The sequence below is a fragment of the Lynx canadensis genome, chromosome A2 (assembly GCF_007474595.2).
Source record: "Lynx canadensis isolate LIC74 chromosome A2, mLynCan4.pri.v2, whole genome shotgun sequence".
Classification (NCBI taxonomy): Eukaryota; Metazoa; Chordata; class Mammalia; order Carnivora; family Felidae; genus Lynx; species Lynx canadensis.
Window position 1 is genome coordinate 21,988,354 of NC_044304.2, and position 25,846 is coordinate 22,014,199.

At 50.3% G+C, this 25,846-nt stretch overlaps 1 protein-coding gene across 3 annotated transcripts in view; it reads left to right on the top strand.

Moving 5' to 3' along the window:
• CACNA1D (calcium voltage-gated channel subunit alpha1 D) overlaps positions 1-25,846 on the top strand; it is a 303,468-nt gene that overhangs the window by 196,536 nt on the left and 81,086 nt on the right. For all 3 annotated transcript variants that reach the window (XM_030307020.2, XM_030307023.1, XM_030307022.1), the window contains exons 9-14: positions 1,965-2,134; positions 18,268-18,355; positions 19,706-19,732; positions 23,079-23,239; positions 24,021-24,246; positions 24,374-24,581. In XM_030307020.2, the coding sequence (XP_030162880.2) occupies positions 1,965-2,134; positions 18,268-18,355; positions 19,706-19,732; positions 23,079-23,239; positions 24,021-24,246; positions 24,374-24,581 (880 nt within the window). The remainder of the gene's footprint in view (positions 1-1,964; positions 2,135-18,267; positions 18,356-19,705; positions 19,733-23,078; positions 23,240-24,020; positions 24,247-24,373; positions 24,582-25,846) is intronic.

Genomic DNA, 25,846 nt, shown 5'->3' on the forward strand with positions numbered 1-25,846 from the left:
GAGGGGCAGAGAGAGAGGGAGACACAGAATCGGAAACAGGCTCCAGGCTCTGAGCCATCAGCCCAGAGCCTGACGCGGGGCTCGAACTCACGGACCGCGAGATCGTGACCTGGCTGAAGTCGGACGCTTAACCGACTGCGCCACCCAGGCGCCCCTACAATGTATTTAAGAAAAGGGACATGTTGACATGTAAGCCTCCAGGGCCCCCACTTCATTCTCCAGGGATGGACATTATGGATTGGGTGTGACTTCTTCAAAATTCATATTGACTTGGTGAACCTCCCCAAAACTGAGTTGCATAACTGAGTTGCATATGTCTTGTGTCTCAGGAGGCCTGGGAGGCCTAGAAGCCCCAAATCGTTCTGAGGGTCTGGTTTGCATGAACAGCAAGACGCCGCCTGTGATGGCCCTTCCTACGTGAGACAGGAAGGGATTCTCCCTTGCAGGAAAGGCCCCTGGGTGGAGTGCAGAAAGCATCTGAGTCTTAATCAGCTTTGGCTCACCCTGCGAACCCTCTGAGGTCAGCTCCCCTGCGGGATGGGCCCAGCATGCCCCATAGTCCTGCCCTCTCCTCATTTTTTAGAGGGAGAAGGTGGGGATGGATCAGCCGTGACAGAGCCAAGGACAGGTTCTGGGGCATTCGGGAGGTGAGTGACTGGGGAGCAATGAGGGTCATCCTTTTTTACTAGGCAGAGGGTAGCGCCTTGGTAAGGACTCCAGTTTTTAACTTGAAGCATCAGTGTCGCTGAGCGTTCAAGTGCCTGTTAGTCCCTTTTATAGCCCAGGGTGGAGGGCAAGAGGGAAGAGAGACAAGAGGGGTTGGCTTTATGAAGGCAGGTCATTTCCCTCTTTGTCGGTTGTCTGGGTTGGGGTGAAGAGGCCCCTGACAGGGAGACGTGGGGGCTTTGGGCTGGCAGGACGGCAGACGGAAGGCGGAGGTAACCTCCATCAGAATCCAGGGCCGCGGAGGTAACCTCCATCAGAATCCAGGGCCGTGTGCGCAGAAGCTGTGCTGAATCTCATCCGCTTTTTTAGCAGCTTTTTAATCGTGCTTACGAAATCCATAACTCGTGTAACTTGGCTCCTGTAAGCATTCGCGGTTGGAAATGCAGATGGTTCCTTGTACATGAAAATTGGGTAATCATCCACCTGACTCCCAGGCTTGCCTGAACACATGTGGGATTCTATGTGTATGTGTGGATGTAGGACTGCAGACGCAAAAGGTGGAGTAAACAACGAGCAGTTGGGAACATTTACACGTCTGCCAAAGCCTTTCCAGGGCAGGTGTTCCCATAAATGGGCAACAAATTGTACTGCCTCTTCATCTCCTGCAGGGAAGACTTTTGGGGAAAGACCATGGCAAGAAGTGAGGGTTATGAACAACAATAGCATTTCACCAGTGCTCTGTTTCCTGCGTGGGAAGGGAGAACTGGGCCATGAGGGTGAGCCCCCTCCTGGCTCTTAGTTTGGACACAAGGGTCAGGAATGCTACCTTTGGCTGAAAATACTGAAGAAACCCTAAACTTGGTGCATACCCTCTTTGACCACAGCTTAGCCCTCCTGGGTCCTTTCTCTTTGAAGTGTGATGCCAGCTTCCACTGGCATCTGGGGACATTCTGGGGGAGGTGGGGGACCTCTGAGTTCAAGCTAATGGCGGGGGGGTGTCAGGAGACCCGCCATGACAGCACATGATGATTTTGGCCTGGGCTCCTTGGGATTGTTCATTTTCTGAGACAGCGCATGTGTGTTGATGTGGTCTCTGCAGCTCTGACACCCACAGTCTTGCTTAGGAAGACACCGTCCTGTGTCCTGTCCACATGTGTGGCCTCTGTTGCTGTGCTTGTGTGGCTGTTACTCAGTGCTGTGTGTCCTGCCACAAGACTGTTGTGCAGCAGGACAGATGGCTCACGGTGCAGGTCCCTAGGGACGTCCTGACATGTGCTTGTTCTCTCCGCCTCCCTCAGAGAATTCTCAAAGGAAAGAGAGAAGGCTAAAGCCCGGGGAGATTTCCAGAAGCTCCGGGAGAAGCAGCAGCTAGAGGAGGATCTAAAGGGCTACTTGGATTGGATCACCCAAGCAGAGGACATCGATCCTGAGAACGAGGAAGAAGGAGGAGAGGAAAGCAAACGCAACAGTATGTAGCACCTTCCTACTCCTGACCAGAGAGAGCTTGTGTGTGACTCACACCCCCGCCAGGCAGAGAGACGTCTCTCCCCCTGGCCCGGCCTGCGGTCACATACCCTGTCGGCTGCCCATCAGAGAGGACGGTGTGCTCGTACCACCTCTAAGATTCTGCCGGAGGCTCGGGTGTTAGAGTTGTACCTGGTCACACGGTTTTAAGGCAGAGGAGGGTCAGCCACACTCACCCACGGGGAATTCGGGAAGCCCCTTCTGTGTGGGCAGCACACATTGACCCTGCAGCACAGGATACAAAGTCACAGCTCCTTCCTTCCCTTCAGAGGGAGCTGTGTTACTGGACAAGAACTTGAAGAGCAGTGTCCCTCTCCAGCCTCGTGTGGCCTGAAGTGGCCCTCACCTGAGCTCTACATGGGGGTGGGGTGGGGTCGCAGATGCTTAGCCCATCAGGGGCTGGGAAGAAAGCAGCTGACCCATCTGGGCAGTGTTAGGTGGCGTGGGAGTCAGCATAGCCGCTTGGAGCCCACTCGCCTGGTCGTCCACCCTGGTACCAGGCACTGCGGGCACTTTCTGCAGCAGGAAGGCCCGACGCCCAGCAAAGCCTGGCGTTAATTGCCATTGTCACCCAAGGTGTCTCTTTCACCACCTGCTTTCCTCACGGATGTGCCCTTATGCTTCCTGGGCCATCTGTGCCTCAGGTAAAAGCAGAGATTGACATTCAGCAGTGGATTTGACTGAGACGCTTGGACTTTGCTTGAAGTCTAGAATAGTTGATGGTAAAGACCAAGAACATGTCTCAAAGGTGTGCGTCCCTCGAGAGGCCTGGGAACCAAGGCAGAAGGAGATGGCTGAGCGAGCCCCCTTGGGCAGGGGCCCTGAGACGGCGTGTAGTCACGCCTTCACTCAGCAAGGTGGGTGCTGGGTGTGCGGTCATCAGCAGTTTTCTTCTTCTGGGGGAGGGCAGGCCTGTGCTTGCCGAGGTGCAGCACCAGGGGACAGAGGTGTGGATTGCGAGGGGTGGCAAGCTGGGTGCGGGGTGCCGAGGGGGACGATGGCTGGCTGCAGGGCTCCAGCACGGAGCTGTGAGGCATTGGCCCTGAGCCTGGAAGGATGGACGGGTCTGAGGTCTGCCAGTGTCAGGAGAAACATCCTGAGCCACGGCAGAGGTATGAGGAGGACACTGAGGTTGTTTGTTCCTTTGGCCGGAGCACAGAGGGTATGCAGGGTGGGCAGGGGGAGGCTGGGTGAGGGAGGGCTTGTGCTGCCTCTGTGCCTATGGAGGCTAAGTGGCCCACGGCTGACTGAGGTGGCCTTCGGCTGCTTCCAGCTGGGGACTCTGGGTCCCTGCTTCCATGGGGAGTGAGGCCTTCCTGCTGTCACAGTTGCAGATGATTGACTTAGTCCTGTGTGCTCCTGGGGGGCCGGCGGGGTGCAGGCCGCTCCTCTCCCCTCCCTGCTGCTTCCCAGCGTCATTGGTGCCGCTCCCTCGAGGAGGAGGCTAGGGACTCAGTGGCTGAGCATCAGGAGGCTGCCGGAGGATTTCTAGAGCTGACTTTGTGTGCTGACTCTGAGATGGGAGTTCACAAGGGGACTTTCGTCCCAGTTCCAAACTTGGTGCTGTCCTTTAGGTGACCGGGTGTAAGAAGGGTGTCTGTGTGTCTTCAAGGCATTTGAACCTGAACTCGTGGTCTCCTCGCAGCCTCCGCACCTCCCGTGTGGCCGGCAATGAGTCACACTTGCAGCCTGGGGGATGCCTGCCTTGCTTTTCCCCTCTTCCTTTCCATACTCCATCTTTGGTGCTGACCTGGGAAGGTCTGCCAGCCCTTCCCTCCCTGTCCTGATGTGACATGTCGGTGTGAGCCGACACAAGTATTGTGCCTTCTCCTGAGTGAGAGCCTTCCTCGGCCAGTTTAGCTGTGCCCGATGGGGGGTGGGGGGCCGCGTGAGCTTGTCATCTCTTCGTTGCCCCAGCTTCCTCACCCCTGTTAGCACTGCCAGCAGCAGCTGTGGTGGGACCGCGCTTGTGGCCCGTGGCTGGAGGAGTGGGTGTTTTCCCCGGACTCAAGGCGATGGCTTCTGCTAGTCCTGAGAGCCCACTCTGTCTTAGCCCAGTCCTTCCTGTGTCCTGCCAGTGTGTGTAAAGGACCTGGCCACGTGATGACAAAATCAGTTCCTCTGCCTTTGGAAACCTAGCTGAGGAGGGAAGACAGAGGGGGCGGTGCCTCAGCTTAAAACAGAACGGGCAAGCTAGCAATGTGATCAGGGGCCAGCAGTCTTCTGTGGGAGCCCCGTAAGGCACAGTGAAGCAGCCCTGGGAGGAATGCAAGGGAGGCTCCCGAGAAGAGGTGGTGTTCCTGCTGAGCTCAAGGGAGGAACAGCCTGTGGCTTCGAAAAGTGGCAGAGAGGAGGGTACCTCTTAGGCTAGGGAAATCACACAAACAAGGTACAGACGGTTATAAATGTTCCAAACCCTTAAGTGCATTGCTTAGTAGTATAATCAAGGAAAGAAATAACCCACCTTTAAAAGTGGTAGATCTTCAGAGTTCACTCTGTAACCAGGACTCCCAACCCCACAAAGCTGCGCCGTATCTCTGGAATGTCAGCTCTGTGGTTTCTGCCGTGCACAGTGCCGTGTGACTCAGCCTGGGTAACCAGCTTGACCTTGGATACTGAAGAGCACACCCTTCTGTGGGAGTACTCCACCAGGTGCTGGGGTTTCCTGTGGAGTGAGGCTCTGATTTCCCGAGTCACCAGATGCCCGGAGCCTTGATGATTAGGGTCTGAAATAAATACAGGGGCGCCTGGGTGACTCAGTCGGTTAAGTGTCTGACTTCAGCTCAGGTCATGATCTCATGAGTTCAAGCCCCGCATCAGGCTCTGTGCTGATAGCTCAGATCCTGGAGCCTGCTTCAGATTCTGTGTCTCCCTCCCTCTCTGCCCTCCCCTGCTTGCGCTCTCGAGCTCTCTCTCTGTCTCTCTCAAAAATAAACATACCTTAAAGAAAAAAAAGACATAAATCCCAGGCTTTGGGAGCCATGTAGAGATTTAACTGACTTAAGACAAGAGCCCCAAGTCTCCTCCCAGCAAGGAAGTGGGCCTCCCTGAATACATTCCCAGCAGCCCAGAACTTTTGAAGAAGGAAAGCTTCTGAGGTTTCTCAGGGACACCCCGTGGTGGCCATCCATTTTCTTCTTGTCACAGCCAGAAACCACAGGGGAAGGGGGTTTCCATGAGGCCTGCATCATCCCCCTCGTCAGCCGACGATGGTTGATTTACCACCTGCACACGCCAGGTCTGGTCTCTGTCACCTGTTGGCAGGCAGTGCAGGTGGGCATTGCCGGTGCCAGCATGCTCCCTGGGTGTGTAAGATCCATGCCCGCATAGTTAGCACCCCAGCCCTGCTCCTGCATTTTCTTTGGGAAAGGGGGTGGGACATTCCCTAGGGACCCTTGCCTTATTCACACTGCCTTGGGACGTGTATGCCACTGACTGCCCTTTTTCAGCTGGGTCCTGGATGGGATCGGGACAGATTCCTTGCAGACATGGGGGGATTAAGTGACAGTGTGACAGGAAACCCTTGCTAAGCCTCACCCTGTACAAGCAAAGGGGGTATCAGAAGCCATTAATAAGAGGTCATGAGACTTTGGAGGCAGAGGCTAGACAGCATGTAGATGCCCCTTCTCTGGAATGGGCTATGACTGAGAATTTGGACTTGAGTGCTAGGCATACTACCCAGTGTCTCCAAGCCCCCATTTTCCTGTCTGCGAGAAGGGGGTAAAGATATTTGCCCATGGAATCCTCTTGCACCATTGGTAGGAATGCAAATTGGTGCAGCTGCTCTGGAAAACAGCGTGGAGGTTCCTCAAAAAATTAAAAATAGATCTATCCTATGACCCAGCAATAGCACTGCTAGGAATTTACCCAAGGGATACAGGAGTGCTGATGCATAGGGGCACTTGTACCCCAGTGTTTATAGCAGCGCTTTCAACAATAGCCAAATTATGGAAAGAGCCTAAATGTCCATCCACTGATGAATGGATAAAGAACCTGTGGTTTATATATACAATGGAATACTACTTGGCAATGAGAAAGAATGAAATCCTGCCACTTGCAGCAATGTGGATAGAACTGGAGGGTATTATGCTGAATGAAATAAGTCAGTCAGAGAAAGACATATCATGTTTTCACTCATATGTGGAACTTGAGAAACCTAACAGAAGACTATGGGGGAAGGTAAGGGGGAAAAATAGTTACAAACAGAGAGGGAAGGAGGCAAACCATAAGAGATTCTTAAATACAGAGAACAAACTGGGGATTGATGGGGGTTGGGGGAGAGAGGAAAGTGGGTGATGGGCATGGGGGAGGGCACTTGTTGGAATGAGCACTGGGTGTTGTATGTAAGACAATTGGACAATATATTACATTTAAAAAAAGGTGTTTGCCCATGGGATTGTCATGAGGATTAGATGGTCAGTAACTAGTAAGGGTCACTATTGCCATAAGTGTACTTACTACTACTGTTGTCATCAGACTGCAGTAAAACTTGACCTACACAGAATTATTCTTGCAGATTCTACAGGACCTCTGAACAACCTCAGGCTAAGGACCCCTTTTAGGAACACATCCCTGTACTTTCCTAAACCTGTACTTTCCTAACCCTGTACTTTCCTAGAACCCTGTACGGTTCTAAAGTATTGGTGGGAGGCAAACCTATTGACTCAGTCACGTTTGAGATACGGAAGCACGGCTTTCTGGTTCAACGTCCATTTGTGGTTGGTTGATGCTTGCTGTTGGAGAGCAGATGTCAAATCAAGTGCTTAGAGCCGCGTACACATTATCTTTTCTCTCTAATCTAAATGTCACTGTCTGCGTCTGTGGTACCCAACTCTGGCTGTACATGACAGTCACCTGGGGAGTGCAGACACATCCTGATGCCATCACTCCACGCCCACAAAGACTAGTTTGTCTGCGGCGGGACCCAGGCATGATTTTATCTGCTGGTCCCTGGAGGTTCCCATGTGAAGCCAGGGTTGGGAGCTCTGGAATGCTATCACACTGAATGTCACACTGTTCTAGGCTTTCACTTGAAAGAAGACAGGGGAAGCAGTCGGTCCGTAACTGGACTCTCTGGTGGCTGTGGTGACTGGTAATTCTAGCTTTGTGCATTCATGGAATATCTAAAACGTCCATTCTATAAATTTGCTATTAGGAAGCTGGTGTTACATGGTTAATTGAATAGACAAAATTCCCTTGGAAGTTAGTTCCTAAGAATTTGGGATATTTTCAAGGATAATTTATTTAACTTTTTGCTGAGCTTCAAGTTTCTTAAGAAACCCTGCCAAATCTCAAAGTGATTTTTTAGACGTATGCAGCTGCTTCTGAGTTAACAATGGCGTTTTTCTAGGGCCATTAAAATCTGGAAGCCTAAATTCTATTTTAAACTCTTCTCATTGTCCGTGATTAGTCTTTTTTTTTAAAAGAAGAAAACAAAAAGGCATTAAAAATAATGAAATCATTTTAAAGGGAGCTCATTCTAAAATTCTGGCCAGAAAAGCAGGGCAGTTTCACTGTGGGAACTATTAATGATCAATAGTCTCTGTAAGTGGGAGTGCATGATGCCCACAAGGAGCTCTCCTCTTCCTCAGAGGTCCCAGAGGCTGCCCCTGCCCCTCCCATTGGGACTCTGCCCCTGCCCAGCAGGTGTCTGCATGGAAGGTTGCCACAGCAGTTGCCTCCCCTGTGCCACTTGGATGTCTTTTGCTCTCATGTTTGATTTGGGGGTTGGGCAGGAAACCAGGAAGGGCATAGCTGTTTGCAAGCACACAGCATGGAAATGTGTGGGTCCTGTTTCAAAGCCTGTGTCTTCAAAATATGACTTAGAAAACTGCTTTCGTCACAATTAAACTACTTCAGGGCGCGAGTTCAAAATGGAAAATGTTCATTTAAAAGCTTTGTAAAGCAAACAGCTGCAGTTAGAGGTACGTATGATAAACCTGCTTCGGGAGGGTTGCCCTCTCCAGAGAGGTTGTTGAAAGTGCTTTTGACCAGGAGAGCCGACTGGGGTGGGCCCAGCGCTGGGGTCTTCTGGAAGACCCCCCCTCCACTTAGGGTACTGCGGGGGGCAGATGGCTGCCCCGGGTAGGTCTCACAGGAGTTGGCGGGAGACAGACACAGGGATGGTCGCCCCAGTGTGGACATGAGGAATAGCCAAGTGTAGAGTCCAAGTCAGGGTTGTGTTTGTTTTTAATATGTTTTAATTACAAAAGTAATATATGCTCATTGCCAAGAATCAACGTGTAGAAAGTATGAGGGAACCAGGCTGGGCAGTTGGGGGCCTGTGCTTCCCTCACCTGGGCCTGTAAGAACGTACAGGTTTTCACAGACAACCCACACTCAGGTCCCCATCAGCTCACGTGGCTCAGCTCGCCTTTTGTACTGAACCATGAGTCATAAACATCTTTCTGTGTTTTTTAAAACCACATTTTAGCTGTTTTCAATAAATTGTCATTATAAAGCTGCTACAATGAACTGTATACTCTCTAGCACCTGGACCTCTATAGCAGGTGTCAGAGGCATGTCTTTATGCATCCTTTGTGTGATTGTCTGGTAAATGTCTTCCTCTAACACGAGGAGACTGTGAGCTCCTTGGGGGTAGATACAGGGTCTGTTCCTGTTCTCCACCGTGTGGCTGGAACCTGGCGTGGTCCTTGTCACACATATGAGCTCCCAATGATTGTTTGTTCGATGAAAGAACACAGAATAATAACACCTCACATTTATCAAGTGCTTCCTAAATGTCAGACACTGTTCTCAGGCCATGGGTGTACTCGTCCATTATTCCTCACAGCACCGTGGGAGGCAAGAACTTGACAGGTGAGGAAGTTGAAGCACAAAGAGGTTAAGTAGCTTCCCGGGGTCGCATGCTTGTCAAGTGGACAAGCTGGGATTTGAACTCAGGTTCTGCTCGTTTTCACATGAGCCACCGTGAATCCGCACAAATGCATGCACATGGATGTTCACATTCTTGTGGGAGAGAGTACCAGAAAGGGATTTGCTGGGTCCCAGACGATGCCCATTTTAGAAATGTGTCATGCCCGGTGGTCCTCATGCACATCACCGTGTTATGGGTGCCCATTTCTCCATGTCCTTACCCACTCAGGATTCCTTCTGCTTCCCCCCGCTGCCCCTGCAGCCCTCTTCCTTGAGCGTGTGGCCTCTACCCTGAAGACTAGCCTACCTGCAGTCATAGCATATCTCAGAGCCCAAAGGAGCTGGAGACCCTACATTCATTTTTCTTGTGACCTAGTGGCCACAGGGGAGTTATACTCATAATGGCTGACCACGCCTTGCCAACACTTATATTTACTGCGTTTACTGTTTACCGTTTACTAACATAAGCAAAGACTTACCAAATCAGGTAACCTGTCCTTGGTCTTCCAGCCAGGAAGTGATGGGGCTGAGGGTAGACCTGGCCTAAGTCCAGAGCCCACTATCAAACCCCCATGTGTCCTGACCCACAGGGCGATACGGGCTGGACCTGCCCACCCAGGACCCCTAACTGCTGCCAAGTGCCCTCTCCTAGCGCCCTTCTTAGCAGGGGGGCCAAACCCTAGGAAGCTTCGTCTCTGATGGGCTAGTTGGTTGTTTATTTAGGACAGGTTCCTAGGGTCAGGCATTTGGTATCCTAGCTATGGAAAACGCACTTCCCCTCTACTAGTCAGACCCCGAACGATAGATGTCCAGGTGAGGAAGACAGTTCGGGATTCGCGGATGTGGCCGCCTCTCGGGTCCTCTGGGCCCCGTTTCCCTTGCTCCTGCTGCTCTCTGCTGCCCTCTACTGAATCGTAATGACATTGCCTGTGTTCCACCTGAAGGAGTCACGGTGGCCGACCTGCTAAAAGAGGATAAGAAGAAAAGGAAGTTTTGCGGCTTTCGTCAACGCAGGGCTAAAGATCATGGTAAATGGCTGAGGTTGAACTTCCCCTCAGGAGACTCCTGTCCTGAGGCTTCTGGTGCTTTCTCCTTGCACATAGGCCTGGTGTGAAGTGCATGTGCCCGTGTGGTGTGTTTATAAGATGCCTATGTTTGAACTGCTTGATTTCTTTGAACCTCGGTCATGTTGTTTTCTTCTTGCCTTTACCCCAAATGTGTGGTTTGGCCAAGACAGCATTGCAGTTTCCTTTCTGTTTGAACTATACCTTTTAAAGAAGCAGTCGAACCCCCTTGGAACATTTAATTCACCACGAATGTTCTTACACTGGAAGACAGACTTCTTAAACACGTTTCCCCAGTGAGGCTTTTTCATCTAAACTGTTTAGAAATTCCAATGATGTTATTTGATTGATTTTTATTTTCCAGGTTACATTTTTCAAACGGCCTGCTGGTTTTCCACCCTCTGGTTGGTTTGCCCAGGACATGCTAAAACTAGTAGTTCCAGTTTCCAGAATGAAGTTAAAAATCTATTCCTAGGATGCAAAGATTTGGGGGCACTTGCCTTTGCCAGTTGGAATGAGGAAAGGGCTTGTGTGGGGCACAGTTAATTTCCAAGCTATGCTTTAAAAAAGGAATGCTAGGCTGGGTGTTGTATGTAAGTGATGGACCACGGGAATCTACCCCCAAAACCAAGAGCACACCTTACATACCGTATGTAAGCCAATTTGACAATAAATTACATTTTAAAAATAATAAATTTTAAAAATCTTAAAAAAAAAGTAAAAAAAAAAAAAAAAAGAATGCTAGGGGTGCCTGGGTGGTGCTCGACTCTTGGTTTCGGCTCACGTCGTGATCTCGCGGTTTGTGGGTTCAAGCCCCACATCGGGCTCTGTGCTGATGGTGCAGAGCCTGCCTGGGATTGTCTCTCTCTCTCTGCCCCTCCCCTGCTCGTGCTGTCTTTCTCTCTCAAAATAAATTAATTAATTTTAAAAAAAAGAATGCTAAACATAGACCCTTATCAGAAACCCTGGGGTCAGAGGCAGGGCCGTCCGCATGTAGGGCAGTTAGGCAGACAACTCATGTCATGTCCTGCCTGCCAGGTCACCACTATAGTCTTAAAGTGTCGTGAAGCTTTGCCTGTGCATATCACACAGTCCAGCTAGTTACTGTCACTGAGATGGGCCTTGGTCAGACTCTGGAGGAAGAGTCTATTTGACTGTAAATAGGGACACAAAGCCAACTGCCAAGGCAGCAGAGGCGACACATTACATTGTATGTTTGGCTGTAGCCTCTCCCATCATGGGAATGCTGAGCTTGTAGATTGTAGGACCCAGACTTGAACAAGACATGGGCGGACTGACTAAAGGCTTTTAGCATCTACGGTCATCAGAAGACTTGAAAGTGGACAGGAGTAGAGAGTGTCAGACATAAGATCCTTGCGCTCCGGAGAGCACACTGTGGCCCTGAGAGGAGAAAGAGCCTTGTGTGGGGGTAGGCCAGTTAGGGACAGAGCTGGGGCTGACTCACATTCGGTTAGTGTTTGCAGAGGTTTGCAAAGAACACCCGGCCTTGATGCAGCTCCTGGAGGCCTCTGCAGAAGAGTGGGCTTCAATTAAGTGGGAAATATTGTCACTGACATAAGAAAACTGAGGACCACAGCCCTGGGCACATCACCGTGAGAAGATGAGTGTTCTGTCCCCAGAAGAGAAGAGACCTCTCGTGGGGTATGCAGGTACCCAGCCTCCTGACGGGGGCTCAGGTCTTGGGATTTTTCCAGGATGTTTTGTTAGCTTTCTGAGGTATACAGGGAGAGGAAGAAGCCTCGTATTTTTAGGAAACATTGTATTTGAGTGGGGTAGGTCTTTTATTGACCAAAACACCCCATGATCCTAAAAAAGACCCCTGATGATGCTGTTGGGGTGAGGGCCCTTGTGTGGATGCCGTGCTCCCCCTGTCATCAGTCATACAGAAATAATTATTGTCAGGGCATCATTCCTGCTTTAGACACAGAAACCTTGGTCTGGCCTTGACCCACATTCCCCAAGAAGAGTCTGGCTTCTTTACAGCAATCAGAGTCTGTTACCCTGTGACAGCTAAGCGTGTCCCTACTAGCAAGCACAGGCAAATTCCTTCAGGGGACGTCATGGCACTGCTCGTGCTTGTCATGAAAATAAGATAAAAAAACCACAAGATCTTGACTTCGGATCCCCTATCCCTGAAGAAGGCAGCCATGACTGCCACCACTCCGTTGTCCAACCTCATGCTTCCACCCTTTGAAAGGAAAGAGTGAGAAGCTTTAGGTTGCTTAGGCTTGGAGGCCAATGCTGAAAGGCATCCGTGAGTGTACAAGAGAGCCTGTCCTGTGGAGAACAGAGGACCATGGCTCCAAGAAGCCCAGGACATCTGTGAAGGACACGTGGTGTGCCAGGCTTGTGGAGAAGGCTGGGGAGCTCTGGGCTCAGCTGGCATGGGTCCTGGGTCTCCTGTGGCTGGCTGAGGCCTCTCGGGGGCTGCTCCCTGCCCCAGGGGCTCTGCCTGGAGGTGGCTTGCGATCACTTCTCCCGGGCAGGCTGCCGGACTCCTGGTGGCCCTTCTGAGAAGTGGTGGGCAGGTGCTTCACAATACTGCTCATTCCCTGCTGTCCTCACCAAGCTGGGGGAGTGCAAAGGAAACTCCCTCAGTGCTGGCAGTAAAACCAGACAGCCTGTGGGTGTTTCGTCTCTTCAGCAGTTCAAGCAGGTCAGAGGTAAATGGGTCTTAGAGATGATATCACTCAACAACTCATTTTATAGATTAGCTGACTAAGCCCAGGGAGGAAAAGGGAAGGGACTTGTCCCCATGTTACCAGTGACAAAGACCCAGCTTCTCTGACATTTTTGTGTGTGCATCTTTTGGCCTAAGTAGGCTCCATCACTGAAGGAAGTATGTTGGAGATTTTGCTATACCTGCTAATGGGGAACATAGCTGTGGGGCTGCCTGCTTGAACCCACACACAGCCTCATTCACCGTGTGTGTGTGTGTGTGTGTGTGTGTGTGTGTGTGTGTGTGTTGGATTCTCTCTGAATTCACAAGTCAGGCAGATTTGGTGAGAACTATGTTCTTGGCAGTGAGTGTAAACAGAGGAGTGTTTACATGTTGGTGGAAATGCTAGTTAGTTGTGCTGGGCTGAACAGCGGTGTACTTCCCTGGCTTATTTTGTGCAGCATTGCCCATAGTGGCATCTAGATCTTAGAAGCAGGGCGGGTTCACAGAGAGTACTCCTAGCAGGGCCCCGCCTGGGAAGGTCAGGCCAGCTTTCGTCCGCAGAGCCGGGCCCACTGGGCTGCTGTCTGGCGTCGCCTCCTCGCCAGCAGCGGTCCTCGGGGCCTTTTCTCAGTCCACCCATGTGTAAGCCTCAGCACCTGCCCTGGAGGTCTCCTCCTGATCCTGCAGCCCGGAATAGCTTACGGAGCATTGGCCCTGAGCTCCCTTAGATCTCCAGCGGGCAGACTGCAGTGCAAGTCAGCATCCTGTTCTAGACGGGCTCACCCGGATGCCTGGTTTCACCCGGATTCTGAAAATAGCTTAAAAAAATTTTTTTTAATGTTTGTTTATTTTTGGGAGTGGTGGAGGGGCAGAGAGAGAGGGAGACACAGAATCTGAAGCAAGCTCCAGGCTCCGAGCTGTCAGCATGGAGCCCGACACAGGGCCCGAACTCAGGAACCGCGAGATCATGACCTGAGCCGAAGTCGGACGCTTAATCGACAGAACCACCCAGGCGCCCCGGGAAATAGTTTTAAAACTTATATTTAAAAAAGTGAAAACTTCGGGGCGCCTGGGTGGCGCAGTCGGTTAAGCGTCCGACTTCAGCCAGGTCACGATCTCGCGGTCCGGGAGTTCGAGTCCCGCGTCAGGCTCTGGGCTGATGGCTCAGAGCCTGGAGGCTGTTTCCGATTCTGTGTCTCCCTCTCTCTCTGCTCCTCCCCCGTTCATGCTCTGTCTCTTTCTGTCCCAAAAATAAATAAACGTTGAAAAAAAAATTAAAAAAAAATGAAAAACATTAAAATTTCTTTAAAAAAAAAAAAAGTGAAAACTTGCTCAACAGAGCTCTCAAATTCCCTGGAATGTGTGAGGGGAAAGGATTTACAGCTTCTCTGCGTGCAGATGGCCCCCTTGGCCTACTTCTTCCGGCAGATCACATGGTGGGATCTGAGGGGTGTCTCCGCCTGCATCCCTAACGAGGCCGAGCCACTTGTCAGCAATGACTGTTAAATCTGTACTGAAGGGGACAGCGTGGTCACCCTGAATGGGGCAGCCATTTAGGGTAAAGGCATGTCTTCCAGTGGTTTTCCCATGGATTTGCTTACGTGGATGTTCGTTAAGTCCCAGTAGTCACCATAGCCGCTTGATCCTTGTTCTCTCTCTCCTTGCTGGGGTGGTCTCCTGGAGGTGGCCTGGCTGTAGGCCAGGTTTCTAGGGGTTAACTGAGGTCATCGGGAAAACAAACCAAGGCTGCTGGATAATAGGCTTACTTGGCTTTTGGAACTTTTAGTGTGTGGCATTTTAAGGATAAACCAACATATACCAACATATACCAGTATGTTTAAGTATATGAAATGTAATTTTAAGGATATACCAGCATACGTATCAACATACATCAATAACGCACACGTGTCCCGGCATATTGAAGCCCATACCATACCGTAAGCACAGGGGGTGTGGCCGGGTGGGAAGCAGGACGGCTTTCTCACGCAGGCCTGTGTGTCCCAAGGCAGATTGGTCAGGTCTCTTATCTGTGAAACTACAGAGCTGCTTCATGTAATCTCTGAGGCCCCTTCCAGTTCTAACAGCCTGTGATCCTCCTGTCTTGATTTTAAAAACATAGATAAAGTCCCACAGGGGCTGAGTGAAGTAAAACTCGGACCGATTTTTTAACATGAAAAACAATGAGTGCCTCATACAAGTGGAGGGTGAAATGCTTTTGCCCACTGGGCCTGCGGTCTCTGTACTTTGGGGAAAGGAAATGCTACCCTGTGATAGGGAGGGAGGGGCTGGGGCACGTAGAAAGGCTGCCGGGCCCCATCAGAGCCCTCAGATGTAAGGACTGGATCACAGTCCATTTCTGGGATCAAACGAGTCACTGGTTATAGCATAGTCACCGTCCTCTTCCTTTGCCTCCCCTTTGCTGCCTCCTCAGCCCTGGTTGATGTCATTCTGGCTTAAGTTATTTATTATGGGTCTGTGGCTCTCTAGATGTCAAACAATAATGATAGAAAAGTTGCTATGTCTACATCAGGCTAAGCTAGGCAGAAAAGCTGCAAACCAAGAGTGATAGCCAAAACTGACTGAGGAGCCTGGAAGATTGTTCAGACTGGATGTCTCTGTGCCATACTGGAAGTGGTCAGGGCAAAGGGACCCTGGATTTGGGCCATGAGGGGAGTGTCGCTTTGCTTCCAGGGGACTCCGGGAGAGCCTTCCTGAGATGATAGTTACCATGTGTGAGCCTCACCGATTGCCCAACACTCTGGACCCACATAGGATGACCCAGGACTGTGAGAAAAACACACAGTGTGTTTTATCTCACTTAATTCTGCCAACAGCCTTGTGAGGTGGGTACTTTCCATTTCACAGATGGGAACATAGAGCCTTGGAGACTTCGACCACATTGGTGCGGTTAAATTTAGATCTGGTTGACAGGAGAGCCTGCTCTTAGCCACCATCCCACCCCACCTGAAGGATGGAGTCTGCCTGGAGGGCAGGGAAACTTCTCTCCATCAGTGCAGCCAGCCCTGATACTGTGCCACATAATTAACCTCTCTTCGTTTCTGTCTAGGGAGTTTGCCTGTATTTCTTATCTTTCTCCCCACTTGGTTCCCACATCCAGAGAGTAACTAGTACATTTAATTCACTGGTAACTGGCACAGAGCCAGAAATGCAAAATGCCCCCCTGCATTTACCAAAGCCAATACGTAATTTATCTGTTTCCATCAGAGTGTTTAAAAAACGAAGCTCCAGGAATGCAACGCAGCAACTGTATTGACAGCATCATGGGACGTGGCCCTAGAAGAGTGAGAAGCCACAAAGATTTAGCCTGTTCAGAAGTTTGCTCTTTTGGAAATAGTAATAACAGTTACAGTATGATTAATAGTAGAACCGTGAAGTGTTAACCTGTTAGAGATGGAAGTCACCCTCAAGAGTGTGGAGAGTTAGTAACACCACTTCCCAGATGGGACATTAAAGCCTACAGAGAGGTGGGACTCTGTCCAGCTAACTGGGGCCTGTGGACAACGCCCCGCCCCATGCCCCGTGTCATCCTGCTCTCAACTTCTGTCCCCTTAGTTAGTAGTGACAGTAACTACCAAGAAAAAGCATTGCACAGAGACAACTCATGGTCACGTTTGTAGGAGTCTCCCACTGTGATGTTCTTTGTCACTGAAGACAAGGGTGACCTATGGGAGGAACACATTAACAATGAACTTCATTGCACTTTACAGTGTTTTCGTCTTTCTCCTCAAGTCAGAGCACAGATCAGTCATGGAGAAGAAAATTGCAGGAACAGCTCGTGTGTGTGTGTTTATGGAACTTTTGTTAAAGGCTTATCTGCGGTTGGATTATGTGGGGTTTTTTATTTTTGTCTTTTTTTTTTTTGAGTGGAGTAGTAAAAAAGTGAATGAAAGCTTGTAGTTGGTTTCTTTTGACTTAATTGAGGAAGAAAAAAGGTTTATTCTGAGAGAATATCTGTAGTGCGATGTTGGTCTGTAATTTTTGCTCATTTTGCTTTCGATACTTTTGCCTAAATGCTCCTGGACACGGCTATGGGACTTAGGTGCCCACGGAGGGAAAAGGATTCCCTTCGGCAGGAAAGATGTGTCTCGGCTCTCTGGGAGCCCAGCCCTTGTCCGAGCAGGGCCCACAGACACGCGACCACACCATGGCACTTGCTGACCCGGCTCCTTTGCCCTCTGCGCCTGGGCCGGCCTAAGAGCCTCCACCAGGGCCCTGCAGCACCACTGCCCATTTTTGCAGATCAAACCGGAGGCATCCTTGCTAAGAAAAGCCATGTCGGCAGAGCCCACAGGGGGAAGGCCTTCCCGTTGCTACCATCAGGTCTATAAAAGACGGTCACTACAGTTCAAAATTAGGCATCAGGGTAAAGAAGCGCACGTGGTTGGGCGGTTCTCCCACATTTCCATCTTCAGTGAACCCCTCTCCTAACCCAGGGCGGAATTCATCATTCCTTCCTATGTGTTTCCAGGACTCCTTGCACGGAACCCTGAGGCGGCTCTCTTCTGAGTTAATTGGCATCCATTGGTTTTCCAAGGCAGGTGCAGCGCTGTGTCCCTCTTTATGCCCTGCATCTCCTTCCTGGCCCGGCTCCAACACATGCCTGTGATGCTATAGGGTTGAGTCAGGTGGATGAGAAATAATGCCCGTGTGCCAGATGGTGGGTCCCGGGACCTCCCAGCATCCCTTGGTGCCTTTCTACCTTCCCTCTACTTCCTCTGCTCAGGATCCAGCTGTAGAGGAGTGACACGTGTCCAGAGACCCCGGTGACCCTGAGACCACGGTCAGCTTTGCCCTCTGGTCACTGGTTGGGAGCAAACCTTCTACCTGTCAGACTATATGCTTTCTGTGTGCTCTGGTTCTGGCCGCTTTGGTGAGAGCCTTCTGCGTATTGGCCGCACTGGTTCGGTGGAATGTAGACATCAGATAAATTAGTCAATAATGAGTAGCATTCTGAAATTTTTAAAAAGATTTTGTGCTTGGTACCTTCATGTACTCCTGCATCCGATACGTCTGCTCCTTCAGTATATTTAAAATAAGAATTCACGTATGAAGTGTTGGTCTAGATTTTCTAGAGAGCGGCAGTTGAGGCAAACAGAGATGTCACTGTAACTGAGTTGTTTTGGTGGCCTCACGCAGTGCATTCCTGGAAGTCAAGAGAATACGCTGGTGTGAGGCCCAGAGTTCCTCCCCTAGGCTGAATTTCCTCCCGATGGGGAGGAGGGGTGCCCTATGGGCTTTCTTTGCAGAACAGCAGATCAGGTCCTGGGAGCAAAGGGTCCCTGCCATGGAGGTGCCTGACCTCTCACCCTCCCCCACCCTCCTCCCAGGCTCCCAGAGGGCCTGCCTGGTGGTGGCGGCGATCTGCATCCAGCCAACTCCGGGGCACGTAGAGCCACCAACGTGCCCGTCTAAAGCGTTGTCTTCTCCCCGCAGCCAGCATGCCGACCAGTGAGACAGAGTCTGTGAACACGGAGAACATAAGTGGTGGAGGCGAGAACCAAGGCGGCTGTGGGAGTCTCTGGTGAGTGTGGAGGCCGCTGGCCCTCCTGCCCCTCCTGTCTTCTTGGAGGGACACGTGTGGGGGAAGGCACCCCAGATTTCAGTGGAGCCCCGGGGCCGTAGCCTCAGGTGCACGAGGGGTGGGTGGGCTCACCCTGGACCCCTTGGTCCCCCCTCCCATCCCAGGCCCCCAGGCCCCCGGCGTTTCACATGCCTCTTCCCCCAGAGCAGCCCGTCCTGCTGAGGCAGAGCCTGCTGCGGGGCGTGCCAGGTAACCCGGCAATTCCGCTGTTCCACTAGGTGCTGGTGGAAGCGAAGAGGCACGGCCAAGGCTGGGCCCTCTGGGTGTCGGCGGTGGGGGTAACAGGCCTGATTCTCCTCCCTGTCTGCTGTTGGCATCCGTGCCTTGACGAAGCGTTTGTATGGCAGAGCGGCTGACAGAATGCGCTGCATATTTAAGTTTTCCTTCACTGGCGGGTTCTCTGCGGCCTCGTACACGGGGCTGGACACTGAGAGCCCACTATCCTTTGCTCACGGCACCTGTTTTTGGAGCCCTGCACCACCCTCTCCTAATAGTGGAGGGCGCCACCACATTCACCCCTGTTGGCTTCTGTCTGGATAACCTGGGCCCTGGTGGGGACCAGCAGTGTGCAATGTGCAGAGTGCTGCCTACTCTGGGGAGCCCATGCGATTTTATTTCATTTGCTTTCTGCTGGTACCCTTCAGGTCTTATCTCTGTAAAGTAGAGGCGGTGTTTTTAAGAAAATTTGATCTTCTTGCAGAGATTCGTAAAAATAATGTGTTTTGGGCAGAATGCTCAGCAATTTAAGAAGTGCGTTTGCCTCCGTTGTCTTGCTCCACCCTCTCTACAACATTGTAAAGTAGGCGGGGGGATGCGTTCGTTATCCTCATTTTACAGATGAGAACACTGAGGCTCAAAAAGTTGTGCTGCTTGCCCGAACCCATGCAGTTAGTGGATAGCAGAGCCAGGACTCCTAATCCAGTGCTTCTCTTGCTGTAGTAGCAGCACAGTGTGGCTGAGTTGCAAGCAGGGGAGTGGGTGGGCTGACTTCAGTCTGGGGAAGTGGGGTCAGGGGAGAAGGACCTCCACCGGCATCAATGGCCTGTGACAGGGCTGCACAGGGCAGCCGGCTAAGAGTCTTCTGCCTGGGCCCCGGTGGGTGTCAGCCTGGCCTTCATGGCCCCGGCAGACCTCGCCTCCTGCTCTGCTCTCACCCCTGCTGGCTCACTGGGGAAGCTGGGGATGCTGAGCCCAGGCTTCTGTGCATGGCTTTTCCATCTCTTAGCTGAAGTGATGGGGAGAAAATGCTCAAACCTTCCTAATCGAAATCGTATTCTTTCTTTCTTTCAGCCAAGCCATCTCAAAATCCAAGCTCAGGTCAGTATCTTCTGTTTTGTCTTAAGCCTGTGTGCTGGTGTTTTACTTTCTAACTTCTCAACTATACATGGAGTTGCTCTAGACTTGGTTTTTACTCTGTGGGCTAGAACGTTCATATGGAAGATCGGTCTGTCCAGTAAGTATCAAACACCTGCCCTGGAGAGCAGCAGAGTAGGTGCTGAAGATCTTGCCCCAAGACAAACTGACAGGACGTAACAACGAACAATTTCTGGTCACCAATCAACCCTTCATACTCCTGCCCAGAGTCTGTCCTTAAAGAGGGATTCTTCTTGTCTCTTTTCTGATTACAAGTTTTTTATGGAGGGGGGTTCAAGAGGTCTTCTGAGGTGCTAGTGATGTTGTATTCCTTGCTCTGGATGCAGGTTACATGTTTTGTTGGTAATAACACATTGAACCATATACCTATGATTTGTATACTTTTCCATATAAATGCTATTTTTCAATTAAAAACAACATTTTACTACAAAAATTGACTTGAAGTGGACATATGAATGTAAAACCTAAAACTGTAAACATTCTAAAAGAAAACACAGAAGAAAAATCTTTGTGACCCTGGGTCATGCACAGGTTTCTTAGAGACGAAACCCAAAACACTGGCCATATGAGAAGATAAGCTCCACACCGGAAGAAAAAACATTTGCAAAACATTTGATAAAGGACTAGTATCCAGTATATGAGAAGAATAATACATAAATATGGTGTGAATAATTGGAAAACTATAAAAAAGAATATATTTTAACAGGTATGTCACCAAAGAGAGGTGGATGACAAAGAAGCACATGACATGACCATTGGTCACGAGGAAAATGCAAATTAAAATCATGGTGAGACATCACTATACACCTATTAGAAAATTTTTTACACCTACAGATCAAATTTTAAAATCTGACAATACCAAGTGCTGACAAGGATGCAGATCGGTGGGGATTCCCATATATTCCTACAGGTTGAAAGACACGGTCCTTTTGAAAACAAGTTGACAGCTGCTTGGAAAGTTAAACATCTATTTACTGTATGACCCAGCAATTCCACTTCCGAGGTATTTATATAAAATGAAGATCAATGCCTGCATGAAAAATGTTTACATAAGAGTTTACAGCAACTTTATATGTAATCGCTATAAACTGTAAATAACTCCAGCGTCCGTCAGATGGCGAATGGGTAGACAAATCGTAGTTCGCACATATGACAGAATAACGCTCAGCAATAAGAAGGAAAAAACTGCCAATAGATACAACACAAACGAATCCGGAACGTATTTTTGCTACGTGAAAGAAGCAAGTCTCAAAAAGCTCTATATTGTGTGATTCTATTTATTGGACATTCTGGATGAGACAAAACAATAGGGGCTGAGGTGAGGAGGGGCTGAGGTGAGGAGGGTGGGTTAACTGTCACAAAGGGCCGTGAGGGAAGTTCTTTGGGTGATGGAAATCTTCTACCTCTTGACTGTGGTGGTGGTTACAAACCCTCTTCCTAAATGTTAATAGTTACCACATATCTATCGTATCTCAATAAACTGGACTTAGAACAATTAAAGGCCCCTCCCTGACTCCCTGTTGCCATAGGGCGTATTCATTCCTTCATAATTTGGCCCCCAGCTCGCTCTCTGGCCTGATCCTCGGACACCGCCCCCTTACTCCCCACTCTGTGGCGGTAACTGGACTGCTCTCAGTTTTCAACATGCGGTTTCTTCCCACCTCAGTCCCCTTGGCCATGTGGTCGCCTGGGGTGGAGTGCCCTCCCGTCTGCCCCCTGGTGAACCCTTACTCTGTTATCCAGAGCCCGCCCAAATCTCAGCTTTTCAGAGAAGCCTTTCCTGCCTCACGCAGAGAGCATTTGCTGCTCCTGTCTCTCCGCCTGTACTCGGGACCCTGAGAGAAGCGCTTAGTGGGGATTTATAATTGTTATTTGCCCCAACCTTGCGTGCTTTTCAAGGTCAGAGGCCGCAGGACGAGGCACCTTCTTTACCTCCATATACCCAGTGTCTGGAGCCCCATGAGGGGCAAATTGAGAAATGCTGCAGGACTTCAGGGGATGGGAGAGTGAAGCCTCCAAGACCTCATGATGAGATGCTTGTGACTTGTCACTACAGCATAAATAGAACCACCAACTCTGGTTCTTTTTCGGATCACCTTGCTTGTGTGTACTGAATTATGTATCTCAGGAGAAACCCAGCCTCAAGGGGACAGTCTTTAGTGGGATTTTTCTACACTGGTCATCATGTTTCCAGCCACCGTTACCATGGAAACCACATAGCAGGAGCAAGAACAAAATGCACTTTGCTTGTGCCAGGCCTTGTTGAAGAGTCAGCGTGGTTCTTTCTTTGCTCAGTCCCTGGGTTACGGTGTTTTTAGCATAGCAACGCCGCTGAGTCAGCCAGCGCTGCAGCTTGGACCCAGCCTGGAGATTCCTCTGACTCAGGCCCCCAGAGGAGGTGCCCACAGCCCCCGTCAGTGAACACAGCCTGCACAGGACTGACATCGCCACTTGGCTGGCCTTTTATCTGGGACCCACCTCACCAATCCATCCTGTGGCAGGGAATGTTTTCCACGGGGAGAAGAGGCTAAGGGAGGGGATCCTTTCCCTAATGACACACTAGAACTGAAAGTCGGTAGAGGACATGCTACTTGTCTGTCTGGCTCAGCTCATCTTATTTGTATGAAAACATGATTCAATATTGGCTCTTCTCCTAAAGGTATATTTTGAGCATCGCTAGTTAGCAAGGGCACCTGATGACTCAGGATGAAGACTCATGTCCTACTCAGCTTCGACAAGTCTGCCAGCCTCCGGAGGAACCTCCCGGATTTAAGAAAGGACCTAAAATTTCCCTAAAAGGAAAACTGGGTTTGGAGCACTTTGCTGCCTGAGAAATTCTGTACGACGGTTAAGATGCTGCAAGAGATGTGTATGATCAGCCAGACGGCTCTCTGCACCCATAGTGTGAACAGACCCGTGTACCATATGGTGGGAACTGCATATATGTGTGCGGGCTCGGTTTTGCATCTGCATATGAATCTATGAATATCTACATTCTTCTCACTAGTTTGAGGATTGCTTAGGGCAGATTACGGAGTTATCTAAAACCATAGGAAGGAAACTGATAGCGTGATCAGGTCAAGATACTATTTTAAAAGTTGTATTTTAAGACCAACACAATTAGTATGATGACTTCTGTTAATTTCTGTGTCCTTTGTTCTCATCTTTCCTTCCTGCACCCCGTGACCTGGATCTCCAGAGTTAAAGACAGCTTATGTCTCCATAACGTCTGTTGGACGTTCAGATGCTTTGTCTGCCATTCGGGGAGTAACTTTTGCTTCTCTTGCAGCCGCCGCTGGCGCCGCTGGAACCGATTCAATCGCAGGAGATGTAGGGCTGCTGTGAAGTCTGTCACATTTTACTGGCTGGTTATTGTCCTGGTGTTTCTCAACACCTTAACCATTTCCTCCGAGCACTACAACCAGCCTGATTGGTTGACGCAGATTCAAGGTACGAGCAGAGGCTGTTCTCTTTTTATTCTGACTCTGAATTAGGGACTCCTGAGGCTGTCCTCGTAGTCTTATCAATGTGCAACGTCGGGACATTCCTGGAGGGCACTAGCTTGGAAGACAGTGGAACCATCCAAAGAGAGGCTGCACCCAGAGCGGCGGGGGCGTAGTCCTTGTCATGTGGTCAGTGAAGCACCTTGGGGCTGACTGACGCCCGAGCCTCTCATTGTCTTAACCCTGTGGCAACCTAGGATCAAGGAATCTTGCAGTTGAGAGGGACCTCGTCTCCCTTCTCCCTGACCCTACCGGAAGCTTTATTTTCCTGTATGGTATTCTTGGCAAGTGGTTGTTGCCACTTGATAGACAACTGCTTCTTCTATAATTGGCACCTAAGCAAGGCCAGATTGCCCCTCCATGACTGATGGAGACGAGAAATATAATATGCTGGTCTAAATGCAGAATCATAGGCTTTTAGGGCTAGAAAGCATCAGAGATTGTGTGGGAAACTGCTCCTCCCCATTTTATAGTCTGGGAAACTGAGCCCAGAGAAGTCAAGGGGCTGCTCCAGAGTCCCATGTCTAGGTGGTAGCAGAAGCAGGACTTGAACCCAGGAGACAGACCGTAAATATTGACGCTACATTTCTGTAACAGGTGCCACAGCAAAAACAGGGCAAAGTGCTGGGGCATTTCCAGCAGAGACTGGTGGGGTGGGAGGAGGGAAAACGAGTCTGAGCCAGTCCCACGATGAGACCCCGAGCACGTGCGCCCCTCTGTCTTTCCAGATATCGCTAACAAAGTCCTCCTGGCTCTGTTCACCTGCGAGATGCTGGTAAAAATGTACAGCTTGGGTCTCCAGGCGTATTTCGTCTCTCTTTTTAATCGGTTTGACTGCTTCGTGGTATGTGGTGGAATTACTGAAACCATCCTGGTGGAGCTGGAAATCATGTCTCCCCTGGGGATCTCTGTGTTTCGGTGTGTGCGCCTCTTAAGGATTTTCAAGGTGACCAGGTAAGGATGCGTGTATGTCGCTGCAGGTGTTTTCTGGCCGGGGGCTGGCGACCAGCCACATCCCGGTCCAGCGATGTCTGCAGTTCCTGCGGGCGTTCTGGGCTCACACCCCCATCTTGACTTCTAGGCACTGGACTTCCCTGAGCAACTTGGTGGCCTCCTTGTTAAACTCCATGAAGTCCATTGCTTCGCTGTTGCTTCTGCTTTTTCTCTTCATCATCATCTTTTCCTTGCTTGGGATGCAGCTGTTTGGTGGCAAGTTTAATTTTGACGAAACGCAGACCAAGCGGAGTACCTTTGACAATTTCCCTCAAGCCCTCCTGACGGTATTCCAGGTGAGCCCTCGCGAGGAGCCCGTGTGAGCCGCCAGCTTGTCAGTTCACAACTCAGGAAGACGGGATGATTCTGCCGTGGTTAGCGACCTCTGCCCCAGTAATGCTCTGACAAATCTGGCACCATGAAAGCCATTTGTTTCGCACTTGACTCCGGCTGTCTGTGTGGTGTGATTCAGTGTTTTTTGTAGGACCACTGGATATGGTACAGGACAACAAACCAAAAACTTCTGTTTGATTTTGTGAGGTTTGCGAGGTTTCTGTGATATAGGCTCTAAAATCCTCTTCCTGTTCTGCGCTAATTTTTGCCAGCAGGCCAGCTTTGGGACCCTGGCTCTAACGGATTTGTGCAGAGAGGTGAATTCTGAAGTCCTAATGCTCTGGTGTGCAGTCAGAGGAATCGGGGTGATAAAAGAGTTGTGACAGCCTTCAGCCCCTTTTGCTCTCCCGCCCGTGATGTAATGAGGACACGCAGGCCCTGAGCATGTCTGTGCCGTTGGGTCCTGGGCAGGCACCGCGGCTGAGAAGGAGGGACGGTGTCAGAGGTGCTCAGGTGGCTAGGCACTCAAAGCAGCAGTGTCTGCTCCCACCTGGCTTTAAGCTGGGTGTTCTAAACCTCCCCCCTCCTGCCTCCGCATGTGGTGACCTGAAGCCCTTCCTCGAACAACGAGTGGCATATAAATTTAAAAGACCCCTCTGCCCCTGTTGCTTTCACACACGATGCCAGTGAGCTCCAGCTTTGGGGGAGTCCATCTGGGGAGGCTGGAAGGCATGGTGGGAGGGGCCTAGACACTGAGGCCGCCCTGCTGGCTCTTTCAGTGCTCAGCTCTGTGACCTTGGGAAGACACTATCCATTCTGAAAAAAACAAGAGACTAGAGGGAATGATCTGTAGGATTCATTCCCACTTGGTCATTTTGAGGTGGATGGAATTCTTGTCGTCGCCATAGGCCATACTTTTTTTGAACTATACTTTAATTATTTGAATTATCCTTAATTCTTAGCCGCTGGTTAGTTATTCTTTATTCTGTTTTTATTTCAGAGAAACAGAGAAACCCTATGGTGGTGGTGGGTTTTGGTAGTACCTGTGTATAGCACAAAATTCAAATGTTTACAAAAGGGTTTAAAGTAACAAATGAGTCTCCTTCCCACGCAGCCCGCAATTTCTCCTTGTAGGAGCAACCACCACTGGATGGTGTCTGTGTATTCTTTGAGATATATTTGCTCATAGATGTGAGTCAGTGAACCTAGCGACCCACCTACCTGCCCA